Source organism: Hypanus sabinus, chromosome 7 (assembly GCF_030144855.1).
Source record: "Hypanus sabinus isolate sHypSab1 chromosome 7, sHypSab1.hap1, whole genome shotgun sequence".
Classification (NCBI taxonomy): Eukaryota; Metazoa; Chordata; class Chondrichthyes; order Myliobatiformes; family Dasyatidae; genus Hypanus; species Hypanus sabinus.
In genome coordinates this window covers 42350224-42377111 of record NC_082712.1, presented here as the reverse complement: position 1 = coordinate 42377111, position 26888 = coordinate 42350224, and the positions used below count along the sequence as shown (strand labels likewise).

The window sequence follows — 26888 nt, the reverse complement described above, 5'->3', positions numbered from 1 at the left end:
GATCTATCAAGAGTTGATTGCCAGTTGTGGATGATGGATAATGGGTCAGGCACACCCCAATATTACTAAAAGCCTCAGAAGTACCTTGAAAAAATAAGATTGTATGTTTTAAATTAAAATAAACTGAAATGGAAAGTTTTTCACCTTCTTACTATTATCAAAATCAATGAGCTCACAGATCCTCTTTCAGACTTAAGTTAAGACCAAAAATTCCAAGAGACTTCTCAGCAAGTAGGGCAGCGTGCGGAAGGAGCAGTTAATGTTTCAGGCCTGGGATCCTTTATCAGATTTCCATTTTTATTTACTGCTCCTCATTTAATCTGATGTAGGATCCAAATGCCAATTCACCTCTAGAAACATGTAGCACAGCACACGGAAAGACATGGACCCAATTATCACTAAGTAAACATGGAACTTCCATATTTTACTCTAAACATACATAAACCAGACTTGCAGATATTGAAATGGGTAATTTTACCAGTTAAATAAAGGTAAAAATTCATTGTGGAATTAGTTTTTTGGAAAATATCTTCTGTTACGAAATCCCGTAACTGGATTACTTACCAACAAAGATAGAGAGGTCCGTTGAAGTCTGATGGTACTATTTTTAAAAGTCTTTATTTATGAAAGGGGCACAAAAATAAGATTAATACAAACATTCAGATGATATACGTAGTCACTCCTCAATCTAAAAGCGCGGGTCTAATAATAACCATCAATAAGAAACAGCTCGATCGTTTGTCTAGGGCGGGGGTCGGCAACCCGCGGCTCCGGAGCCACATGTGGCTCTTTTACGTCTGTGCTGCGGCTCCCTGTTGCTTTGAGAAATAATTGGTTGTGGCGACCCTTTTCCTGGCACATCCGAACCGACTCACAATTAGATAGCCTACGGGGTTTGCGAGCACAGAGCTTTGGAGCCTCTGCTCCATGGGGGGCCGGTTGAGGGAGGCTTAAAAGTGAGGCTGAAGATTTCGAATAAAGTTTTTTCCTTCGACGGCAGTTACCGACTCCGTGTCGTAATTTTAGCGCTGCGTGTGGCACACCGCTACATGGTCAGTATTTAATTAAAATGTATTTTATGTTAGTTTGTTAGTTTTTGAAATGTAAATCTAAATTTGAAGATTATGGTGATCTTGTACAATCTAATTAAGACGTTGTGGCGACCCATTTCCTGACACATCCGAACTGGCTCACAATTAGCCAGCGTTCAGGCTAAGGGAGATAGCCTACGGGGGTTTGTGAGTACGTGTCTTTTGCAGCATCCGCGCCCATGGGGGGCGGGTTGAGGGAGGCTGAAAAGCAAGGCTGTTTAGTTCGAATAAAGCTATCTTTGACTGCAGTTTACTGACTGCGTGTAGCAACCGCTACAACGTGTTTTTATCACTGGCTGTCCAGAGGGAAGGTGCTGAAACGCTTTGTCGCGTGTCTGGAACAAGTAAAAACTTTCCTGGGCAGCAAAGGGCTCAACTTTCCTGAGCTGGAACAGCCAGAGTGGCTGGAAAAGCTACACTTCATGGTAGACATGACAGCGCACCTGAACACAGCTTTTCAGGGGAAAGGACGTACAGCCCTGCACATGTTGGAGAATGTTTTGGCATTCGAGCACAAGTTGACGGTGCTTGCCAGAGATTTACAGAAAGGCACATTGTCTCACTTCCCCAATTTGAGAGAGTTCAAACAATGTCACGACATGATAAATTCGGAGTATTTACATTTTGCAATCATCGCAATGCAAACATCGTTTGGGAAACTCTTCTGTGAGTTCAGAGAGGAAAAAAACACATTATCCTTCCCGGTCACTCCCCTAAGCATCGATCCATCCCTACTGAATACGACTGCATTGTCAGGTGTGAGTCAACCTGAACAAGTATGATAAATATTTTAATTGCCTATTATTTTAAGTATATTCATATGTTTTCATTGTTCAGTGAAATAGTCCTTTTATTTTTCAGGTTGACAGCTGGCTGACGTTATTTTTGGTTTGCTGCTGGCGGCAAATTTAAGTTTGGCGTTTTTCATAAATACAAGAAGGACTCAAATAGACATTGAGTATTTTACTTAAAAGTAACCTTCAACCCAACGTCTTTTTTTCGGAGTTCAAAATGTTTTTGTTGCATGCAGAAATGTAATTTCGTTTTCTCTGCAGGAGTTCATCAATTTCATAAATGCAACACATTATAGTTTGTTTATACATAGCATAAAGGCAAAACAAAACGTTGTATGCAGTGTTATTTCATTTTAAATGTCAAACGGGTTTTGCGGCTCCCAGTGTTTTCTTTTCTGTGGGAAATGGGTCCAAGTGGCTCTTTCAGTGGTAAAGGTTGCTGACCCCTGGTCTAGGGGATAATATATTGTCCAATGGAAATACAAAAGTCACTCAATTCCTGAAGGCTTCTGGCTTTCTGGGCGGGGGCCGCTGGGTTTTCACTTGTTGGAGAGAGAGAAAGGAGAGAGAGATTGGTGAGAAAAGAAACTTGCCCGGGTCTTTATGAAGCAAATCCGTTGAATCAGGGGAGCGGGCTTCCCCGTTGTTAGCTAAAAGCAGTTATCCGTGATTCCAGGCACGGAATTCAATGCATGTGGCTTCCCGCTACTACGGGATCATTACCATTTCTTCTGGTGCGGCTGAAGGGGTTGTTCCCCCAGACCCTCTTTTATACTTCCTCACGGGGTCTCAGATGTCAATCAGGATGGGATGATGCAATCCCTCTCTCAACCAGCCCACTTTGCCCGAGGGCTTGCACATAGCATAGTCCCCAATCCACAAACGTGGTCTCCAGGAAACAATGGCCAGGTCTCTCTCATTTCTCTGAGCCAGCCCAATAATGCTCTTGCGATTCTCACAAAGGAGGGGGCTCCCCCCACCCCTTCGGCCCCTCAGAGCTGTGGTGCATTCATAACACTTCATTCTACATCCTCTAATTACCAATTATCCTGCAATTGTAAACAGGACATTCATGCAGCAGCTATATGCAATAGCTGAACTAACGGCATGAGACCTAATCTGATTATATGACAATAAACTTAAGCACTGCTCAATATAGCTGGAAAATTTAAATTCAAATAATTAAACAAAATCTTATAAATTTCAAATACTGGTAATGGCAAATGTATCAGATAATTACAAAAGTTCTTCTAATCTATAAATGTCTTTTATGGAATGAAACCTGCCACCCTATGATGATCCAGTTATGTTTCTCAAGACTCTTAATTATCCTTTGAACAGGAGGCATTTTAGACTACATCCAGAACTCATGGATAATTTATGCCAACCAAAAACGTACTTGCCTTTTGCGCAAGATGCTTCTCATAAGTCTAAGCATATATTACTTCTGCACCTGCACACTTCACCGTGAAATTATAGCACATGAAGTCAGATGTCCACTGCATTGACCATGCATTTCGCTGCTAGACTTGCTTCAGATCCAATCTGTCAGCTTTTCAATATATAGCATAGCCTAGACGGACAAGGTAACTGAAAGTAAGCGATTTGCTTTATTTCTTTTGTTTTAATTAGTAATCTTTTTAAATAAATGCCTCAGCAGAGATCTAGGTTATAATAATCTGTGTTCCGGTTATGAGTGAGATTTAAAATAAACAAACATTGGAAAAAATTGGGAACAAAGTTGAGGAAAAAAAAGATCAAAATATTTTCAAAATGGATTCTTAGATGCAGCATGCCATTGTGCCGAAGAATAATTCCCAGTTGTAGGAGTTGTTAATGACCCATTTCTGGACACCAACAGTCACTCCATGCACAAAACCACTGTAATACAACGATCAGAAGAAAAATAATAACATTTTAAGACAGAATGCAAATTTAGTGAAATAATTAAACAGCTCAAATTGAATTTGAGGAAATATTTTTAGCTAGCCAGTGTAAATACAATTAAAAAATGTTAATGAAGGATGGCATGCTTCATGAGATGTAACTGGATAAATCCTGAGCAGACAGTAGGCCTGTCATTGGAGATAAAGCTGCAAATGGTGGAAACCACTTAACAGATTTGAGTTTGTCAGTTTTATCCAAGGAAATGAACAACAATGTTAGATGAGAGCAAGAAATGGGGGTAGAAGTTCCATGACAAAATCCCATAATGATGCAAAATAACAAATTAATGAAAGTACCTCCAGAGTACAGCATGTGATGAACCCCAAAGTTTATCTTGCCGTGGAGTCATTCTTAAGAGAGTGCCTGAGTGACATCAGCCCGTGGCTTTCTCGGCTCCTGTTTGATTTTTACTAAGAAAGATTGAGGGGCCCTTATTTACAAAAGACAGGATTAAATATATAGGTGCTCCGAAGATAAAATAATTGGTTATTTGGGGAAAGAAATAAATACATATACTAAAGTTATTACGAACTCCGTGGAGCATGTGGGGATCTTCTGATATCCAGGCACTCTTTCTTACTTTTTTTTTTCTTTTTTTCCTATAGGGATGTTAGGGGGAGGGGGGTAAGGGTATATATTTTTTTCTTTCTGTAATCATTTGAAAACTCAATAAAAAAAAGTTTAAAAAAAATTAAAAAAAGATAGAGGGGCGGGCAGAACTGTTTGACTCTGCAGCTTGGTTTGATTTAAGCAAGGACACTCAGTCAGTCAGTCGCAGTTGGAGTCGGACAATGGAAGGAAGCCGGTAACTAAGGGGTCACGGGTAACTTTGGCTCACAATATGCCTTTAGTTGGACACTTTGGGGTGAATAAAACTGTAAACAGGATTAGAAAAGAATTTTACTGGCCTAATCTGAGGAAAGATGTTGTGGCCTTTTGCAGAACCAGTCACTTGTCAAGTTGTGGGTAAACTTAATCAGGCCATCCCAGTGGCCCCACTTCGGCCTATACCTGCATTCAGAGAACCTTTTTCCGAAGTTATAGTGGATTGTGTTGGCCCATTGCCAAAGACAACATCTGGCCATCAGTATTTGTTAACCATTATGTGCACTGCATCCAGATTCCCAGAGGTGATCCCTCTCAGAAATATTAAAGCTAAAACTGTGGTGAAAGCTCTCAGCAAGTTTTTTTACTTTGTTCGGTTTGCCTAAATAAATTCAATCTGATAAGGCAGTAACTTTACATCAGGATTATTCCAGCAGGTGGATTGTGAACTGGGAACTAAACAAATTACATCATCTACGTACCATCCAGAATCACAAGCTTTAGAAAGATTCCATTCTACCCTCAAAACAAAGATTAAGACATACTGTATTGCAAATGGAAAAGACTGGGATGAGGGGGCACATTTGTTCCTATTTGCTGTAAGAGAATCGGTGCAGGAATTGCTGGGTTTCAGTCCATTTGAACTAATATTTGGTCACAGAGAAAGGGGGCCTTTGACCTTGCTGAGGGAACAGTGGACTGATGAAAAATGCATGTTAGCTTGTTAAGCTATGTTTTGGAGCTCAAAAATAAATTACACCAAGTCTGTAGCCTCACAAGACAAAACCTACAGAATTCTCAAAACAAAATGAAATCTTGGTACAATAAGTGAGCTTGAGAAAGGACATATCAGGTGGGAGACAAAGTATTGGTGTTATTTCCAATGTTGACAAATCTGCTCCAAGAAAAGTTTATCAGGCCGTACAAAATAATCTCTAAAACGGATTGATTTTTGCTATTAAAACACCCAACTGAAGAAAACCCACAGTGGTACATGTAAATATGATAAGGCGTTATTTTGACCCAGAGATGCCATCTGTGAGCACGTGAAACTAGAGGGCCTGAGAATGGGGTAACTGACTCATCTGAGAATTTTAACAAGCCAAACATAGTCTCAGTGAGGCTTATGAACTCAGTTATTTTGGAAAACATTGATAACAAATTGGTCCATTTGCAGCCAAAGCAATGACAACAACTGAAAGAATTAATTCTGAAGTTTGACGATTTGCTTCCCAATGTACCCAAACAAACTTCGGTCGCTGTGCATGACATAGATGTTGGTCAAGCTGACTCAGTTAAGCAGCACCTCTACCGCATGCACATAGAAAAGAGTAAATTGGCTGAGCTGGAGATCGAATACATGCTGAAAAATGTATTATCAGGCCATCAACATCAGATTAGGCCACACCCTGTGTTATTGTGCCCAAACCTGGTGGTAGCATTAAATTTTGTACTGATTATAGGAAGGTAAATGTAGTAATAAAGACAGCTGCTTACCCTATCCCCCAGGGTGGATGTTTGCATATACATGGTTAAAGAAAATGGTTAATCAGACTCCAGTTCAACCAGAGTCTGATTTTGCAGGAATATGATATGGTAATACAGCATTTGAAAGGCACAGACAACATCATCGCAGATTGTCTCTCCAAATGCTAAACTAAGTTCAAAAGTGAAAAAAATGGTATTTGTATACGCTTCTGCAATGTGTTACATGATCATCACATATATATTGTTTTACATTTAGTTTGCAGTTAAAATTTTGCTCTTTGATCAAAATTTTCTCTTTGGGGCGTAAGTGTGATGAACCCCTAGGTTTACCTTGCTGTGGACTGTCATTTTTAAGAGATAGAGTGTCTGAGTGACGTCAGCCACTGGCTTTCTCAGCTCCTGTTTAATTCTGACTAAGAGATAGAGGGACGGAACTATTTGACTCTGCAACTTGTTTTAATTTAAGCAAGGACACTCACTCACACAGTCAGTCACAGTTGGAGTCAGACAATGGAAGAAAGCCAGTGACTGCTTGGAAAATCAGACACTGGTTGGAACTTCTAAGTGTCCACAGGGGTGGGTTGAGCATTGACCCAGCACATTGATAAGTGGCTATTACATTGTATGATTGGGGCAACCTTGTGGAATCTACCTATGTGTTAACCTTTGCCTGGGTGGTAGTTCCCTTTGAAGATGGTACCCCTGTGATAAGCTACTATTGGTGATAACTCGTAAGCGGATTTGGAATGACGACAGATAAAACCTACGGCAATTGTTATCCTGTTTTACCACAGTGGAACCTGTGGAATACAACATAAATGTCTTCACTCGACATTCATCTTGGATTACAAATCTCTCTCTCACATCATTTAATCTGTGGATGAACTGAACTTTCATATGAACCTTAACATCTCAAGATTTTAAACCTCGTGCCCCCAAGCTCAATAGTTTGGGAGTTATATTTACACACATGTATACTCATAACACTGATAACTTTTGATTATTCTTGTTTAAGTTGCTATATTAAGTAGATACTAGTAAAGAGAGTGGTTTCAACATCAAAACCAGACTTCAGGCGTGGTCTATTGCTGCTGGTTCATTTGAACTGTTATGAGTATGTAACAAGCGGCAAAAGAAAAAAACATTATCTGTTCATTCTAAACACAAGATTTTTTTCAAAGCACCAAAATTGTTTTCTCTGCAAATATTCTCTACTGGAATGAAGCATTATTTTATACATATATACTTCGGCATCTTTTAACTTCCCCAGGTTTTTGAAAGTCAATTTTTTTGGAAAAACTAATGAGTTGTTACAAGTACAGTTCAGTTTACAAAATATTCCACTCATTTACAATAGTTGAAAATAGAAAAATATTTAAATTAATTTGTTTACTGTACAGAGAATTAGAAAGGGGAGAGTAGTTTTAATTCTAAGAATTATAAACAGTCAAGATTCTCAGTTACATTAATATCATTATGACAAATAAGTAAAAATGGGAACACTTTCTTTCATTAATTATTTCACTACATCCTTTTTCTTAACTAAATAATTCATCTACAGTATACAAGTACCAATCTCACAACATTATGTATTATTCAAAATAGGAATTTCCTCTGCCCCTTAACTGAAAAAAAATAAAAATTATCTTGGACAATCTCAACAAAAAGAACAAAAAGAACCCAGAAAAATAATAGCTTGTTGAATATATTTCCTCAGCATTGACGTAACTAAATATACTTCTGCAGAGATGATTTTGTTTAAATTATTTTACTGAGTGTGGGCCTATTTTGGATTCCTATCACCTTTCATTTCTCTACAGAAATTCAGAGCACTAAGATGTTGACTTACAGGTTTTAGTTACTGATATTTTACAATAAATCCCACTGCATATTTGAAAAAAATTCATCTTTGGTTGTTAAAACTAAATTTCTGTAAATAAACCACAGATTGCACTTACCTCCTAAAAATTTGTTTAAAATTCTACCCTAATTACAATATTTATCAGTCCTTATTCCAAAGGGTATCATGCAGATAAAAAATTGCAAAGTCTATGTAGTACTGGTATATTTCAAAGCAGACAATGATTCAAAATTCCATAAATACTCAATTATTCTAATAAATGACTCAAGCTATTTGCTTTTATTACAAATGATGAGTTTTTTACATCAGCTTCATTGTGTACAAATTTTTTAAGCAAAAATGCTCACAAACTATTATGAAATACAGTCCAAATGTACAAAATAATTACAGGCGACAAAACTTGTTCTTTGACTACATTATTTACATCATTGTGGCTCCTTTCAATTGTGTAAAAAGCAGAACAGCCTCAGTATCCTGAAGATTTGTAACATTGTAAGTGTTACCTATGAAAGAGAAATAAGGTCTCAGTAAATAAGACAAGATAATTTTCATACATAAATTGAAAATTTATTTGATAACTAACTGGATGGGTTGACAACCACTTTCCAGTATATCAAACTTATTGGCAATATAATCATATTAGTAAATATCTTTTGAAATATCTTTCACTAGTATATGTAATACACATACTGATAATGCTGATAGTCTCAGTTAACTTAGCTATTGATTTGGAATGCACTTACAATTATATAATCAAGAGGGTAGCCAGGGAAAGGAATAATTCATTTATGGAGACAGAGAATGTGTACAATACATGAATTGAACAATTTACATCTGCATTCACAAAAGGAAGGGGTTCTCAACGTTTTTTATGCAATGGACCCATTCTATTAACTGAGGGGGTCTGTGGACCTCAGGTTGGGAAACCTAACCAAAGGGAAGGCCATTCAAAAAGGGTGACAGGGACAAGCCAGATAACTACAGGCTAGTGAGCCTTAAATCAGTGGCAGTTAAATTATTGGAGAAATTTCTAAAGGATAGGATTCATATATAGCATGGTGGTGAATACTAGTAGCTCGGGTTGAGGCGTTTGATGTTGCAGTGCTTGCCAAACTTGGCAATTAGTTGCAGATGTTTCACTACCAGTCAAGGTGACATCCTCAACGCACAGTTGTTGGTGTTTCTCTCTGAGTGTTTGCATTTATATTACCCACCCCGCCTCATTCGCTTGCTGTCCATTCAATTAACTTTATATATTATTGGATCAATTTTCTTTGGCTCCAAGGGGTTCACAGATGGCATCTACTTAAATATGTTTGTTTACAGAGTTATCAGAAGAGAACCATGCTTCTAAAAATTCTCATGCCTGCATCATGTTTGTCTGAGCTAGAACCGCTACAGTGTTCCAGCTAAAGTGGCAGCCTTCTTGACCTTCATGTACCAAGATCAGTGACAGTAGATCATGTCTCTGTACCACCAGTTTGTGTTCCCATAAACGAATTACATAGAAATACAGAAAACCTATGGCACAATACAGGCTCTTCGGTCCACAAAGCTGGCCGAACATGTCCCTACCTTAGAAATTACTAGGCTTACCCAAAGACCTCTATTTCACTAAGCTCCATGTACCTATCTAAAAGTCTCCTAAAAGACCCTGTCGTATGCGCCTCCACCACAGTTGCCAGCAGCCCATTCCATGCACTCACCACTCTCTGTGTAAAAAACTTACCCGTGACATCTCCTCTGTACCTACTCCCCAGCACCTTAAAACTTGTGTCCTCTTGTGGCAACCATTTCAGCCTTGGGAAAAAGCCTCTAACTATCCACACGATCGATGCCTCTCATCATCTTATACACCTCTATCAGGTTGCCTCTCATCCTCCGTCGCTCCAAGGAGAAAAGCCAAAGTTCACTTGACCTATTCTCATTATGAATGCTCCCCAATCCAGGCAACATCCTTGTAAATTTCCTCTGCACCTTTTCTATGGCTTCCACATCCTTCCTGTAGTGAGGCAACCAGAACTGAGCACAGTACTCCAAGTGGGGTCTGACCAGGGTCTATATAGCTGCAACATACCTCTCAGCTTCCAAATTCAATTCCATGATTGATGAAGGCCAATAAAGTAGATGAGCTTGAGGCTCAGTTGGAAAATGGCAAGTACGATGTTGTGGGAATAACTGAGACATGGCTTCAAGCGGACAGGGCCTGGGAAATGAATATTCAAGGATATACATCTTATCGAAAGGACAGACTGACTGGCAGAGGGGGTGGGGTGGCTCTGTTGGTGAGGAATGATATTCAGTCCCTTGCGAGGGGGGACATAGAATCTGGGGATATACAGTTAGTATGGATAGAACTGAGAAATTCTAAGGGTAGAAAGACCCTAATGGGAGTTACCTACAGGCCCCCAAACAGCAGTCTGGATGTAGGGTGTAAGTTGAATGAAGAGTTAAAATTGGCATGTTGCAAAGGTAATGATACAGTTGTCATGGGGGATTTCAACATGCTGGTAGACTGGGAGAATCAGAATGGTACTGGACCCCAAGAAAGGGAGTTTGTGGAGTGCCTCCGAGATGGATTCTTAGAACAGCTTGTACTGGAGCCTACCAGGGAGAAGGCAATTCTAGATTTAGTGTTGTGCAATGAACCGCATTTGATCAGGGACCTCGAGGTAAAGGAACCTTTAGGAGGTAGTGACCATAATATGATATACTTTAACCTACAATTTGAGAAGGAAAAGGGAAAATCGGAAGTGTCAGTATTACAGTTGAACAAAGGGAACTATGGAGCAATGAGGGAGGAGCTGGCCAAAGTTCAATGGAACAATACCCTAGCAGGGAAGACAGTGGAACAAAAATGGCAGGTATTTCTGGGAATAATGCAGAAGGTGCAGGATCGGTTCATTCCAAAGAGGAAGAAAGATCCTAAGGGGAGTAAAGGGTGGCCGTGGCTGACGAGGGAAGTAAAGGGCAGTATAAAAATAAAAGAGAAGTATAACATAGCAAAGATGAATGGGAAACCAGAGGACTGGGAAGCTTTTAAAGAGCAACAGAAGATAACAGAAAAGGCAAAAGGTCAAGAAAAAATGAGTTACCAAGGTAAACTAGCCAAGAATATAAAGGAGGATAGTAAAAGCTTCTTTAGGTATGTGAATAGCAAAAAAAATAGTTAAGACCAAAATTGGGCCATTGAAGACAGAAACGGGTGAATTTATTATGGGGAACAAGGAAATGGCAGATGAATTGAACAGGTACTTTGGATCTGTCTTCACTAGGGAAGACACAAACAATCTCCCAGATGTAATAGTGGCCAAAGGAACTAGGGTAAAGGATGAATTGAAGGAAATTTATATTAGGCAAGAAACGGTGTTGGATAGACTGTTGAGTCTGAAGGCTGATAAGTTCCTAAGACCTGATGGTCTGCATCCCAGGGTACTTAAAGAGGTGGCTCTAGAAATCGTGGACGCATTGGTAATCATTTTCCAATGTTCTATAGATTCAGGAACAGTTCTTGCTGATTGGAGGGTGGCTAATGTTGTCCCACTTTTCAAGAAAGGAGGGAGAGAGAAAACAGGGAATTATAGACTGGTTAGCCTGACGTCAGTGGTGGGAAAGATGCTGGAGTCAATTATAAAAGATGAAATTACGACACATTTGGATAGCAGTAGAAGGATCAGTCCGAGTCAGCATGGATTTATGAAGGGAAAATCATGCTTGGCTAATCTTCTGGAGTATTTGAGGATGTAACTATGAAAATGGACAAGGGACAGCCGTGGATGTAGTGTACCTGGACTTCCAGAAAGCTTTTGATAAAGTCCCACATAGGAGATTAGTGGGCAAGATTAGGGCACATGGTATTGGGGGCAGAGTACTGACATGGATTGAAAATTAGCTGGCTGACAGGAAACAAAGATAGCGATTAACGGGTCCCTTTTGGAATGGCAGGCTGTTACCAGTGGGGTACTGCAAGGTTCAGTGCTGGGACCGCAGCTGTTTACAATATACATTAATGATTTAGATGAAGGGATTAAAAGTAACATTAGCAAATTTGCTGATGACACAAAGCTGGGTGGCAGTGTGAAATGTCAGGAGGATGTTATGAGAATGCAGGGTGACTTGGACAGGTTGGGTGAATGGGCAAATGTACGGCAGATGCAGTTTAATGTGGCAAGAACAGGAAGGCAGATTACTATCTAAATGGAGTCAACTTAGGAAAAGGGGAAGTACAACGAGATCTAGGTGTTCTTGTACATCAGTCAATGAAAGCAAGCATGCAGGTACAGCAGGCAGTGAAGAGAGCTAATGGCAGGCTGGCTTTTATAACAAGAGGAATTGAATATAGGAGTAAAGAGGTCCTTCTGCAGCTGTGCAGGGCCCTGGTGAGACCCCACCTGGAGTATTGTGTGCAGTTTTGATCTCCAAATTTGAGGAAAGACATTCTTGCTATTGAGGGAGTGCAGCGTAGGTACACAAGGTTAATTCCCGGAATGGTGGGACTGTCATATGTTGAAAGATTGGAGCGACTGGGCTTGTATACACTGGAATTTAGAAGGATGAGAGGGGATCTGATTGAAACATATAAGATTATTAGGGGATTGGACACACTGGAGGCAGGAAGCATGTTCCCGCTGATGGGTGAGTCCAGAACTAGAGGCCACAGTTTAAGAATAAGGGGTAGGCCATTTAGAACAGAGATGCGGAAAAACTTTTTCACCCAGAGAGTGGTGGATACGTGGAATGCTCTTCCCCAGAAGGCAGTGGAGGCCAAGTCTCTGGATGCATTCAAGAGAGAGTTAGATAGAGCTCTTATAGATAGCGGGGTCAAGGGATATGGGGAGAGGGCAGGAACGGGGTACTGATTGTGTATGATCAGCCATGATCACAGTGAATGGCGGTGCTGGCTAGAAGGGCTGAATGGCCTACTCCTGCACCTATTGTCTATTGTCATCAGCAAACTTACTATCCCATCCCTCCACTTTCTCATCCAGGTCATTTATAAAAGTCACGAAGAGTAAGGGTCCCAGAACAGATCCCTGAGGCACACCACTGGTGGCCAACCTCCATGCAGAATATGACCCATCTACAACCACTCTTTGCCTTCTGTGGGCAAGCCAGTTCTGGATCCACAAAGCAATGTCCCCTTGGATCCCATGCCTCTTACTTTCTCAATAATCCTTGCATGGGGTACCTTATCAAATACCTTGCTGAAATCCATATACACTACATCTACTGCTCTTTCTTCATCAATGTGTTTAGTCACACCCTCAAGAAATTTAATCAGGCTCATAAGGCACGACCTGCCCTTGACAAAGCCAGGCTGACTACTCCTAATCATATTATACCTCTCCAAATGTTCATAAGTGTTGCCTCTCAGGACCTTCTCCATCAACTTATCAACCACTGAGGTAAGACTCCCTGGTCTATAATTTCCTGGGCTATCTCTACTCCCTTTCTTGAATAAAGGAACAACATTCGCAACCCTCCAATCCTCCAGAACCTCTACTGTCCCCATTGATGATGCAAAGATCATCGCCAGAGGCTCAGCAATCTCCTCCCTCGCCGCCCACAGTAGCCTGGGGTACATCTCATCTGGTCCTGGCGATTTATCCAACTTGATGCCTTCCAAAAGCTCCAGCGATTCCTCTTTCTTAATATCTACAAGCTCAAGCTTTTCAGTCTGCTGGAAGTCAATACTACAATCACCAAGATCCTTTTCCATAGTGAATACCGAAGTAAAGTATTCATTAATACCTCCGCTATTTCCTCCGGTTCCACACACATTTTCCTACTGTCACACTTGATAGGTCTTATTCTTTCTCGTCTTCTCCTCTTGCTCTTCACATACACGTAGAACGCCTTGGGGTTTTCCTTAACCCTGTCCACAAAGGCCTTCTCATGGCCCCTTCTGGCTCTCCTAATTTCCTTCTTAAGTTCCTTTCTATTAGCCTTATAACCTTCTAGATCCCTAACATTACCTAGTTCACTGAAGCTTTTGTAAGCTTTTCTTTTCTTCTTGACTAGATTTATTACAGCCACAGTTCCTGTACCCTACCATAACTTCCCTGTCTCATTGGAGTGTACCAATACAGAACTCCACATAAAGATCCCCTGAATATTTGCCACATTTATTCCATACTTTTCCCTGAGAACATCTGTTTCCAATTTAAGCCTCATAATTCCCCTTAATTCAGTTAAACGCTTTTCTAACTTGTCTGTTCCTATCTCTCCCCAACAGTATTGTAAAGGAGACAGAATTATGATCACTATCTCCAAAATGCTCACCCACTGAGAGATCTGACCCCTGACTAGGTTCACTTCCCAATACCAGATCAATTACAGCCTCTCCTCTTGTAGGCTTATCTACATATTGTGTCAAGAAACCTTCCTGAACACACCTAATGAATTCCATCCCATCTAAACCCCTTGCTCTAGGGAGATGCCAATCGATATTTGGGAAATTAACATCTATCACCACAACTATTATTATTGTACCTTTCCAGGATTTGGTTCCCTATCTGCTCCTCGATATCCCTGTTATTATTGGGCGGCCTATCAAAAACACCCAGTAAAGTTATTGACCCCTTCATGTCCCTAACCTCCACCCACAGAGACTCCGGAGACGCCCTCCATGGCGTCCACCTTTTCTGCAGCCATGACACTATCTCTGATCAACAATGCCATGCCCCCACCTCTTTTGTCTCCCTCTCTGTCCTTTCTGAAACATCTAAAACCCGGCACTTGAAGTAACCATTCCTGTCCCTGAGCCATCCAAATCTCTGTAATGGCCACCACATCATAGCTCCAAGTACTGATCCACGGTCTAAGCTCATCTGCTTTGTTCACAACACTTATTGCGTTAAAATAGACACATCTCAACCCTTCGATCTGAGCGCATCCCTTCTCTGTCACCTGGCCATCCTCCCTCTCACACTGTCTACAAGCTTTCTCTTTTTGTGAGCCAACCTCCTCTTCCCCAGTCTCTTCCGTTCCGTTCCTACTCCCCAACAATTTTAGTTTAAACTCTCCCCAGTAGTCTTAGCAAACCTTCCCGCCAGGATATTGGTCCCCCTGGGATTGAAGTGCAATCCGTCCTTTTTGTACAGATCACACCTGCCACAAAAGAGGTCCCAGTGATCCTGAAATCTGAATCCCTGCCCTCTGCTCCAATCCCTCAGCCATGCATTTATCCTCCACTTCATCCTATTCCTATTCTCACTGTCGCGTGGCACAGGAGTAATCCCGAGATTACTATCTTTGCAGTCCTGCTTCTCAACTTCCTTCCTAACTCCCTGTCGTCTTTTTACAGGACCTCTTCCCTTTTCCTACCTATGTCATTGGTACCAATATGTACCACGACCTCTGACTGTTCTCCCCCCCACCGCAGGATATCTTGGACCCTGGTAACTGGGAGCCAAACTACCATCCAAGATTTTTTCCTGCATCCACAGAATCGCCTGTCTGACCCCTTTATAGTCCCCGATCACTACTGCCTTCCTCTTCCCTTCCCTACCCTTCTGAACCACAGGGCCAGACTCTGTGCCAGGGGCATGGCCACTGCCGTTTCCCCCAGGTAGTCTGTCCCAACAATAGTACTCAAACAGGAATACTTATCGTCAAGGGGTACAACCACAGGGGTACTCTCTAGTACCCGACTCTTTCCCTTCCTCCTCCTGTGACCCACTTGTCTGTTTCCCATGGCGCCAGTGTGACCACCTGCCTTTAACTCCTCTCTAGCACCTCCTTGCTCTCCCTGACCAGGCGAAGGTCATTGAGATACATCTCCAGTTCCCTAATTCAGTCTCTCAGCAGCCGCAGCTCGACACACTGGGTGCAGATATGGCCATCCGGGAGGCTGGGAGACTCCAGGAACCCCCCTCCCCCCACATCTGACACTGAGCACAGAAAACTGGCCTCACACACATACTACTTCCTTTCCGCAATTAACACCAGTAAACTTACCTCGCCTTGTCCCGGTATCGCCTAAGCCCTATCATTCAGCTGCTGGCTGGATACAGTGGTCTTCTTTTTAAACCTTTTGCGCATTATTGGCTGATGCCATGTGCCTGCGCAGTCTCGCCTTTTACCCAAGCAGTAAAAAACTCCCTTCGCTCCTGAAATCAGCCATCACTTGCAGCCTTCTTGCTCCGAATTGTGAGTTTACATCCTGTCTGGCCAAGGTAGTTCTTCCTGCAGTCTTCACAGGTGATTCTGTACACCATGCTGCTTGTCATTTGTCTTTACTGGTAACTTGGTTCTAGAGTCAAGCTTCCTTAAATTTGCTGTAAGTTTTTGAGCGACTGTGATGCCATGAAGTTTGAACAGTCAAGCTGTCATTTCTGAGATATTCTTAATGTAAGGCACGGTCACATGTTCCAATGTGTGTTGAGTAAGGTCTGACCAAACATCTCTCCTTAGTAAGTATCTCCTGATGAAATTCCATAGGTAACTGTTGTTATGGAGCACTCTGAATCAGTGCTTCTCTTCCCTGGTCTGAAGTTGAGTGGTCCTGCAGTGTCTTATGCAGCTGTTCTTGTGGCACCCTGGGTGGTTGCTGTGGTAGTTCAATACTTGGTCCATGTGTGTACCCTTCTTGTAGTTAAATGTCTCCAGTGTATCTTCTGCCCTTGTCATGACAGGGGGACTATATAAACGCAAACACTCCAAGAGAGAAACACCAACTGTGAATGTCACCTCAACTGGTGATGAACCATCTGCAAGCTAATTGCCAAGCCTGATGAACACTGCAACATCAAAGGATTTACCTATATTTGGAAAGACAGAAGCTAATAGGGATAATCAGCATGGCTTTGCAGGAAGAATCCTGCATTACTGATTTGAGTTTCAGATATCTAAAAAGAATACATGCTTGTATATGGACTTAGAGAGGCATTTGACAAGAACCTGCACAGTAGGCTGGTCCAGAAGATTAGGGCACATTGGATTCAAATTGAATTGGTTAATTAGATCCAAAACTAGACAAAATACCTGGCATGACAGTGAGCCGAAGGGCTCATATCTGTGCAGTAAAACTCTATAATAGTAGAAAATTAATTTTCTGTTTTAGTTACTGATATTTTACTCACTGGTGACTGATACATCCACTTAGTTTATAGAAATAGAAATTAACACAATATGTTTCATTTTGTAGGGATTACAGGAAAGAGTGTGCACACTGGGTATGTGTATATTTTGTTTGCCTGAAACTTCGATGACTCTAGTATTACACAAAACAGCTTCTTGTGAGACTTGCATTGAGACAAGTTAAAAGAACAAAAGACCAATTACCTGAAGGCACAAAGAAGTAATCGCCTTCTTTGAGATAGTATGTTGTACGGTATATAGTAATACGTAGATCACCCTTTAGGATGTGAAATACCTGTAATATAATTAATGTGCATCAAAAACCAAGTTGACAGGCAAAAAGACAAAGTTTTTCTTTAAATCCAATTGATATAGAGGCTTAGTCAATCAGACAAGCATGAATCTGCAATTCCAGAAACATCAATGCAGAGATCATGAAAGTTTACAATCTAGAAAGCACGTACTGAATCACACTATGGTCCAGTTTTGCTATTTTACAGTTTAAATATTCAATGCTTTCATAAGTATCATTAGAAATCTTTAGAAGATTTGACATCAAAAAACTGGAAAGAAACTATTAAAATAACCACAGGCGCTAATTAAACACCTACACTCTGTCCGCCAGAGAAAGCAGGACTTCCCAGTGGCCACACTTTTTAATTCCATGTGCCATTCCCATTCAGATATGTCTATCCATGGCCTCCTCTACTGTCAAGATGAAGCCACACTCAGGCTGGAGGAACAACACCTGATATTCCTTCTGGGTAGCCTCTAACCTGATGGCATGAACATTAATTTCTCTAACTTCCGTTAATGCCCCTCCTCCCCTTCTTACCCCATCCTTTATTTATCCCCCCTTCTTTTTCTCTCTCTGCCCCTCTCACAATCATCTTTGCCTGTTCTCCATCTCCCTCTGGTGCTCCCTCCCCCTTTCTTTCTCCCTAGGCTTCCCGCTCCATGATCCTTTCCATTCTCCAGCCGTGGATCCCTTTTGCCAATTAACTTTCTAGCCCTTAGCTTTATCCCTCCCCCTCCTGTCTTCTATCATTTTGGATTTCCCCCTCCCACTTTCATATCTCTTACTATCTTTTCTTTCAGTTAGTCCTGACGAAGGGTCTCAGCCCGAAACATCGACTGTACTTCTTTCTATAGATGCTGCCTGGCCTGCTGTGTTCCACCAGCATTTTGTATGTGTTAGGGCAGTTTGCACTAATTAAATGCTGGATTTAGAATGGAAAATTGGAACGTTCAAACACTGGATCATAAAACATAGGCAGGACCTCAGTTTTGGATAGGCAAGGCAGTTTTCAATGTCATACTAATGTCATATTAAAACACATTAAAACATATTAAAACATATTAAATCTTAAGGCCTTATATGCTTCAGCAAAATGACTTGTCCTGTGCCCAGAGCATAAATGCAATCACAAGAAAGCCGCACTGGGAACTCTACTTTCGTAGAAAAGTGGGAGGACTGGCCTATCGCCATACACAAACAAACCTCTACAGACGCACTGTTGAAAGTATCCTGACTGGTTGCATCATTGTGTTCAAATGCACAGGTAATTAAGAAGCTGCAGAGAGTAGTGGACACAGCCCAATACATTATGGCCACATCTCTCCCCACCATCAAAAATATCTACACGAGGGCCTTAAGAGGGCAATAACTATCAAAGATACCCACCATCCAGACTATAACACCTTTGCATGCTACCAATGGGCAAGTGGTACAGAAGCCTGAAGTCCTACACCACCAGGATCAAGCATTTGTACAACCTCTATAACCCTAATCACTAGCTCAGCAACATCATGACTTTTATCATCTTGTATTACAATGAATTGTTATTTTTGTTTTAGTTGTGCCTTTCTTATATAAATTTGTATAATTTATGTTTAATTTGTATTTTCTTGTGAGCATTGTATTGCTAATGCTATGTGCCTGTGATGTTCCTGCAAGTAAGTTTTTCATATGCACAATATATGATAGATTTCAGGGCAGTTCTAACACTTTGTGCACTGTGTTACTTCAATTACTTTGAAGTAAATGGCAACTTGCAGTTAATGAAGAAAAGCCATCTTGCAAATCCTTGAAACCATCAATGCTGATTTTACTGCATCAAGACTGATGAAGATAATAGGGCAGATTTGATCATGTGTATGTCCAATCATCATTGGTACTACTCATGACACAACTGAGATGACTATCTTTGCAATTTTTTTTATATAAAGCCAAGTATCCCTCTATTTGGGAAAACAAAGTATTCTTAATTTGTCTATCAACCTTTAAAAAAAATCACCATTTCAAGAAAATGTACCTCTTCATTCTTCCTAACAAAACGCATCATAGCAGAATATCAACGAATTTAACCTTCCTTACTTCAGGACAGATTACCCATCAGAAAATGTTCTATCTCTCACTTTAGTATCTTATATTACCTGCAACCATAGTTATTAATAACCACACAAAGTTTCAAATGGAAAAACTAACTTACCATGGTGTCTTTATAAACCATCTGACAACCCTTTTCTTTGTATGGTCCCAATACAAGTTTCCCACAAGAAAATGCTTTCATATTTAAACTCTTGCAGATTGCAATGGACCTATTATCATCATATTCAGTCCTTAATGGATAAAAGAAGTTGCACATTTCAGAAGTTTTAACACAATCTGAAAAAGAAGGGGAAAAAAAGTTAAACTATTAACATCAAATTCTAAGTGATTATTCCTGGGCATAATAGAATAAACACTGATCTATCATTCATATTTAAATCCTTTTGTTGTACATTTTGCTATCAAAAACTCTTTGATTTATTTTTCCATTCTGTGTATAACTTTTCGCATTAATACAAATGACCAAAGCCTATGACAAAGGATGATAGTCAAAGTGAAAACAAAAGGTAATGCATGTCTCAAACCAATTGTCTTAAGCAATAATATTATCCACTCTACAAATAGCAGCCAATATTCTGAACACTGCTAAAATAAGTGTATATTTTAGGTATATTAAAAAGATGTTAAAAAGCATTGGAATGAATCTGTTAATAAGCCACCAGCCTGAGGTTCTACACTGAAAAATACTTAGAAGCATAAATGATGAAATAATATTACTAATCTGAGTTTATCTAAATTCCACGAAGGAAGAAGTATTGCAAAGAACTGGGTTGAATAATATAACTGTTGAAAAATTAGAAACAGGATCAACCAACTATATAAAAGCTAATCAGATTAATACCAGCAAAATGGGGATAAGTGCAATTCACAGTAATAATGCAGGAAAAAATATTTTTAAGTGCCTGGTAGTTAGAATTTCAAAATATATATTAATGCCCGATAAAATAAACCAGTTCAAACTTTTAAGACAATTTACATTTACGTTCCAGTGACAAGACAAAGTAACTGAATAGAGAACAGGAATAAATTCCTACTTCTTAGCTTGGCAAGATTCAGCTAACGGTGAACAACGGATATGTACTGGAACCTCAATTTTTTTTACATTTGACTGGACCATGGGGGGGGGGAATCAACATTTACTGACAGTATGAAAGATTAGGTTTCCTGGTTATTAGGATGCAGAAATTGCAAGTGACCTTTGAAACAGTGACATGTAAAAAGCATCTGTCTAAAAAGGGCACATAAGAAGAGCAATGAAATCAGATCGAATACTCTGATGAAAAGCTGGTACAGGCATATCGGACCAAATTGCCTTCCTCTGTGCTGTGATTATAATCTTATCACAATTAATATTATCCTTGTAACTTAAATGAGCAGAACTATAAAGGTTTCTATGCACTTAGATATGCAATTGGTACATGACAAATGCAGGTCATAATTTAAATTTTTATATGTTCCCATTATGGCTGCTGTTTTAGTGATGACCAATGCATTTTTGTGTGAAGATTAAATTAATTGTGTGAAGAATGTGTAAAGGTAAAGCTTTCATTATGTATAAAGTAGCACTTTAATAACTACTTGCCTAACTTCATCAAACCCAAATACAAATCAAGGAAACTAGAATAACAAACTCAGCTACTACTGTACTTCCAATTACAATTTTATCCCATTTCTCTTCATGCAAATTAAAGAGCATCTTCTTAAATGTACTAGAACCAGTAAGTTCAACATACTACCTAACAGACTTTAATTAAGGATACCAACCCATAAATATTTCACTGCTTTCCTTTTCGCTCCACACACGGGTTGATTTCAAACTTCCCTCTCCTTCAGGTGGCTTCTTCTCATTGTTGTCAACTACTCAAATCATAAAACAGAACAAAATCTTTAAGAAAGTTGAAATCTACTATCATTAACATGACTTTGCTTTTATGAGATGGCTTTGTAAAACAGATGATTTCCATGTTATAATTTATACTCAATTTTGTGATCTGTTTAAAGCAGAATTCAAACTACTCGCAAAAAGAAATAACGTCAAAAAAATTGATCCTCCTTGAACAATATAGAAGAAAAAAATATACAAATTTTGCATACTTTCAGAATAAAATCAAAAGATGAAGAAGCAACCAGTTAGAAAGTTAGTCAATATGACAGTAAAATTGAACATCATTAATATACTTGCCCTATAGTACTTAGAAAGACTAAGAATTGTATTTCCAGTTCAAAGGAAAAGATTGATACGGAACTACCATGTTATTTGTACTTATTCTTAATTGTGCCCACTCAAAACAGAACAGCATATACTGATCTTAGCTCAGAATGCTTCAGCAACTGCTAAGTTAACTCATGTAGTAATCCACGCCCAGACTTGAATCCTGGTTAGGCTACATTTGGAGCATAGTGTGCAGTTCTTCTCACCACATTACAGAAAGGCTTTGGAAAGGTTACAGATGACATTCACCAGGATCTTGCCGGATTGGAGAATATCAGATAAAAGAGTAGGTTGGACAATCCTGGATTGTTTGCTTTTGGTGTGTTTGTATAGAAGTATGTGGAACTATGACAGGTATACATAGGGTAGTCTTTTACTCAGGATGGAAAAGTCTAACACTATAGGGCAGAGATTTAAGGTGAGGGGGGAGACATTTAAAGAAAATTTACATAGCAAGTGTTTTTATTAATATATTCAGAGTGTTAGTTAGTTGCCTGGAATGCACAACCAGGGGAAGTTGCGGTAGCAAGGCTTAAGAGACATTTAGTCAGGCACATGAATAGGCAGGGAATGGAGGCACGTGGGATTAGTTCGCGTGATGGTTTATGGGTCAAATTTTCATAATGCTGGGGTAGGTTCTTCCAGAAGATTATATGACAAAGTTAGAAGGGGGTCTAAATACAGCAGCAGCAACACAGTATTCAATGGGTTGGAATTTCCTATTCCACCAGACTTGCCACTTGAACACCTTATTTTCTGGAAAGCTGATTTCACTGTCTGGAAAGTCTCAGTGTCAAACTACAAACCCTGAGAGACAACAAGGCTTCAAACAACATACTCAGAGTGGCACAGGAAACCAGAACAAGATCTGCACACAAAATCTTACTGGAAACCTCCAAAGACTTGCCCCAGGCTTTGTTGTCCATTAAAGCTCTCTTATGTTTTCAGAATCTCTGTATGTGCTTAATTGGGCCTAGGACTAGCAAACCCATCCTGCAAAAAAAAAGAGCTACAGAAACACCAACAGAAGCTTCAAAGACACACCCCAGGGAGAGGAGAGATTTGAAAATGGGCGATACTTAGATACAACTTGAAAGAGTGGCCAAGGACAAAGGATGCTGGAGAGTTACTGTTGGCATCCTATGCCCCAGTAGGGGTAATGGGCTAAGAAGTTTGTGCTTAAGATTTCAAAACTATTAAATTGAAATAAAACAATTAAAATATTATTGAAAAATCAACAAAATACCACTAAACACCTTTAAATTACTTAAAGAGTTAAAAACAAAAATTAAGGAAAAACACCTATATCTGGCTCAGGATTCAAAAACTGATTCCCCAACATTAGCAATGATAAATAAGGTACAACCACAGAATTAAGACCCTGGCTGGTTATTTAATAACATTATGGCTGATCTGACAGCCACCTCAACTCTGAATTCCTTCTTCCACAGTAACCTTTCACTTGTTTGCTCAAAAAAGAAGCCTTAAAAATTACATTAAAAATATTTAAACATACTATTAATATTGGCCTTCAAGAAAAAGAATTTCAATGATTCAAGACTGCTGAAGAAAATAAAACAGTAAAACGCTAACTTCAGATTCTCCCAAAACAGGAAATATCCTCTCCACATCTTACACATGACCATCAATTCAGTTCCACTTTTCCAAATACCAGCAGGTACAAACCTCACCTTCCCTATCCTTATAACAACTAAATCATTCCACGTATTAAAGACTAGCAAACTTTCTGTTCAACTAACATCCTTGTTCAACACTACACAGCATTCCAGATGTCATCTCCTAATATCTTATATAACTGAAGCATAAACTCCCAATTTTTGCATTGAACTTCTCTATCAATAGTAAATTTGCTGATGACTCAAAAGTTGGGGGTGTTGTGGATAGTGTGGATGGCTGTCAGAGATTACAGCAGGACATCGATAGGATGTAAAACTGGGCTGAGAAGTGGCAAATGGAGTTCAACCCAGATAAGTGTGAGGTGGTTCATGCTGGTAGGTCAAATATGATGGCAGAATACAACATTAATGGTAAGACTCTTGGTAGCATAGATGATCAGAGGGATCTTGGGGTCCCGAGTCCAAAGGACACTCAAAGCTGCTGCACAGGTTGACTCTGCGGTTAAGAAGGCATATGATGCATTGGCCTTCATCAGCCATGGGATTGAGTTCAAGAGCGGAGAGGTAATGTTGCAGCTATATAAGACCCTGGTCAGACCCCACTTGGAGTGCTGTGCTCAATTCTGGTCATCTCACTACAGGAAGGATGTGGAAACTACAGGAAGGATGTGGAAACTACAGAAAGGGTGCAGAGGAGATTTACAAGGATATTGCCTGGATTGGGAGCATGCCTTATGAGAATAGGCTGAGTGAACTTGGCCTTTTCTCCTTGGAGCAACGGAGGATGAGAGGTGACCTGTTAGAAGTGTACAAGATAATGAGAGACATTGGTCGTGTGGATAGTCAGAGGCTTTTTTCCAGGGCTGAAATGGCTAGCACGAGAGGGCATAGTTTTAAGGTGCTTGGATGCAGGTACAGAGGAGATGTCAGGGGTAATTTTTTTTTTTAAACGCAGAGAGTAGTGAGTGTATGGAGTGGACTGCCGGTGGCGACAGTGGAGGAGGAAACAACAGGATCGTTTAAGAGACTCCTGGATAGGTACATGTAGCTTTGAAAAATAGAGGGCTTTGGGTAAGCCTAGGTAGTTCTGAGTAAGGACATGTCCGGCACAGTTTTGTGGGCCGATGGGCCTGTATTCTGCTGTAGGTTTTCTATGTTTCTACTAGCAAAGCACATGCATTTACTAATCTGAATAGAGAAATAGCTAAAAATATAAAGATATTAGATAACACAAACACAAGAAAACATGCTGATGCTGGAAACCCAAAGCAACACACACAAAGTGCTGGAGGAACTCAGCGGGCCAGGCAGCATCTATGAAAAAGAGTAAACGGTCAACGTTTTGGGCTGAGGCCTTTCATCAGGAATGATGAAGCATCTTGGCTCAGAACATCAACTGTTTTACTCTTTTCCATAGATGCTGCCCGGCACGGAGTTCCTACAAGATGTCAGATAACACTTTTTAATTAAATGTGTTAGTTTGTTTTCTGTAATGTGTTCATATTCTTAATATTCAATTAGCAAAATTCATCAAAAGTGCTTGACTAGCCTTTTCTAGATTTGGACATTCAGAAACATTTCAAATTTTGACAGATTTGACTGTAGTTTGCCAGGTTCTTTTTCCAATTATTTTGTGAATAAAGCTTATTCTGCCTCCCAATTTATCAACACAAGACCTGCTCACCACTCTAAGAACCTCACCACTGAGCAGTTCATTACTTACTAGGAGACCTCCAAAAAGCAAAAGAAACTGACAGAGGTGGAGCTATAGCCAATTTTTGAGGTAGAGTCAAATTTTTGCACAATGGTTTTAAAGGTTCACAAGAACATTGTGCTGAATGTGGTTTATACAAAAAAAAGTGCATTATTTTTGTTCACTCAGTTGCAGGTAAACTGTAAGAAAATGACTGGTCTTCAAGGGCAACACAGTAGCATGATGGATAGCACAACCCTTTACAGTACCAGCGACCTGTGTTCAATTCCCACCCTGCCTGTAAGAAGTTTATACCACGTGACCGTGACCATGACCATGTGGGTTTCCTCCAGGTGCTCTAGGGTTCTGTTGTTTCAGATGTGATAGAACAGGAGGGATTAAAGGGGGAGGGGGTAACATTATTAGTCAGGGAAATTGTCCCACTATGTGCAATCATTCAATTCCTGACTTAGTCTTAGGCTTAACACCATCTTTTCCCACAACCACACCACTATATGCTTTGGCACTCTGGTTCCCATTCCCCAGCAACTCTAGTATAAACCCCCTCAACCCCATGCAGCACAAGCCAATCTTCCTGCAAGAATATCAGACCCCTTCCAGTTCAGGTACAAGCCACCCCGCATGTACAGCTGCCAACTTCCTTGGAAGAGAGCTCAATGATCTCTTTAGCCTCCCTCCTGCACCATCTCCTTAGCCATACTTTTAAATGGATTATCTGACTACTTCTGGCATCACTAGAACATGGCATGGGTTGCGATCTTAAGATCACAACCTTGGAGGTCCTTGCCTTTAGACTTTCAGCACTTAACTCCCTGAACTCACTTTGCAGGATATCATCATTCTCCTTACCTATGTCATTTGTATCGACATGGACCACAACCTTACCCTCCCACTTAAAAATTATGTGGAGTCATCCAAGATGTCCCTGACCTTAACAATCGGGAGGCAACACACCATCCAGGGAAATCTTGTTCTTGGCCATAGAATCTCTTGGCTGCTCCCCCAACCACTGAATCCCCTATCACTATCGCTCATCTCTTCTTCTCCCTTCCCTCCTGAGCCACAGAAACCAAAAATGCCAGAGACCTGACTGCTGTGGCTTTCCTCTGCTAGGTCATCCCACCCAATCCACAATGGTATCCAAAGTGATATGTCTATTGTTCAGGGGAACGGCCACAGGGGTACTCTTCAAGGCTGCCTATCCCCTTTCCTCTCCTGATGGTCACTGAGTTACCTTTGTCCCACACCTTGGGTGTAACTACCTCCCTGTATGTCCTATCGAACAATCCCCTCAGCCTTCCAAATGATCCAGAGTTCATCCAGCTCCAATTCCTTAACATGGTCTCTAAGAAACTGCAGCTGGATGCACCTCTTGCAGCTGTAGTCCTCATGAGGTCTCCCTGCCTTCCCACATCACACAAGAAGAGCATTCCGCTGTCCTGCCTCGCATCCTCACTAACTGCACAATACAAAAGAAAGAAACATTTAATGAAAAAAATCTATGTGCAGCCTCCGCCTCTTCTCGTCAAAGCCTCTATGAACCAAAGTCTTAACTCATCACTCCATGAAGAGGGAAGGGTAGAAACAGCAACAGACTGGGAGGTGACAAGTGAGGCCATCAAAGGGTTGTAGATGATGGAATCTGATAGGAAAGAAAAGTAGATTTAAATTGGTAAACTGCTTTATTATTGACACATGTACCAAGGTCAGCAGAAAAACTGTCATGTCATCCATACAGATCATTTCATTACAATAGCAATAACATAGTACAAGGAACAATTGGACTAAATCCGGAGATGTGATGGGCTAATGGATTTGGAGAAATATGTGAGTAATAGTAGGTGGG

The 26888-nt window shown here is 40.4% G+C and overlaps 1 protein-coding gene across 1 annotated transcript in view; it reads right to left on the bottom strand.

Annotated features, from left to right (window-relative positions):
• Nucleotides 1-7287: 7287 nt before the first annotated feature.
• Nucleotides 7288-26888, bottom strand: part of LOC132396748 (centromere protein C-like) — a 106931-nt gene continuing 87330 nt past the window's right edge. The window contains exons 14-17 of the mRNA XM_059974606.1: nt 21244-21336; nt 19580-19755; nt 17292-17382; nt 7288-8509 (exon numbers count right to left, since the gene is read on the bottom strand). Coding sequence (XP_059830589.1) covers nt 8427-8509; nt 17292-17382; nt 19580-19755; nt 21244-21336 — 443 coding nt within the window. The 3' untranslated portion in view covers nt 7288-8426. The remainder of the gene's footprint in view (nt 8510-17291; nt 17383-19579; nt 19756-21243; nt 21337-26888) is intronic.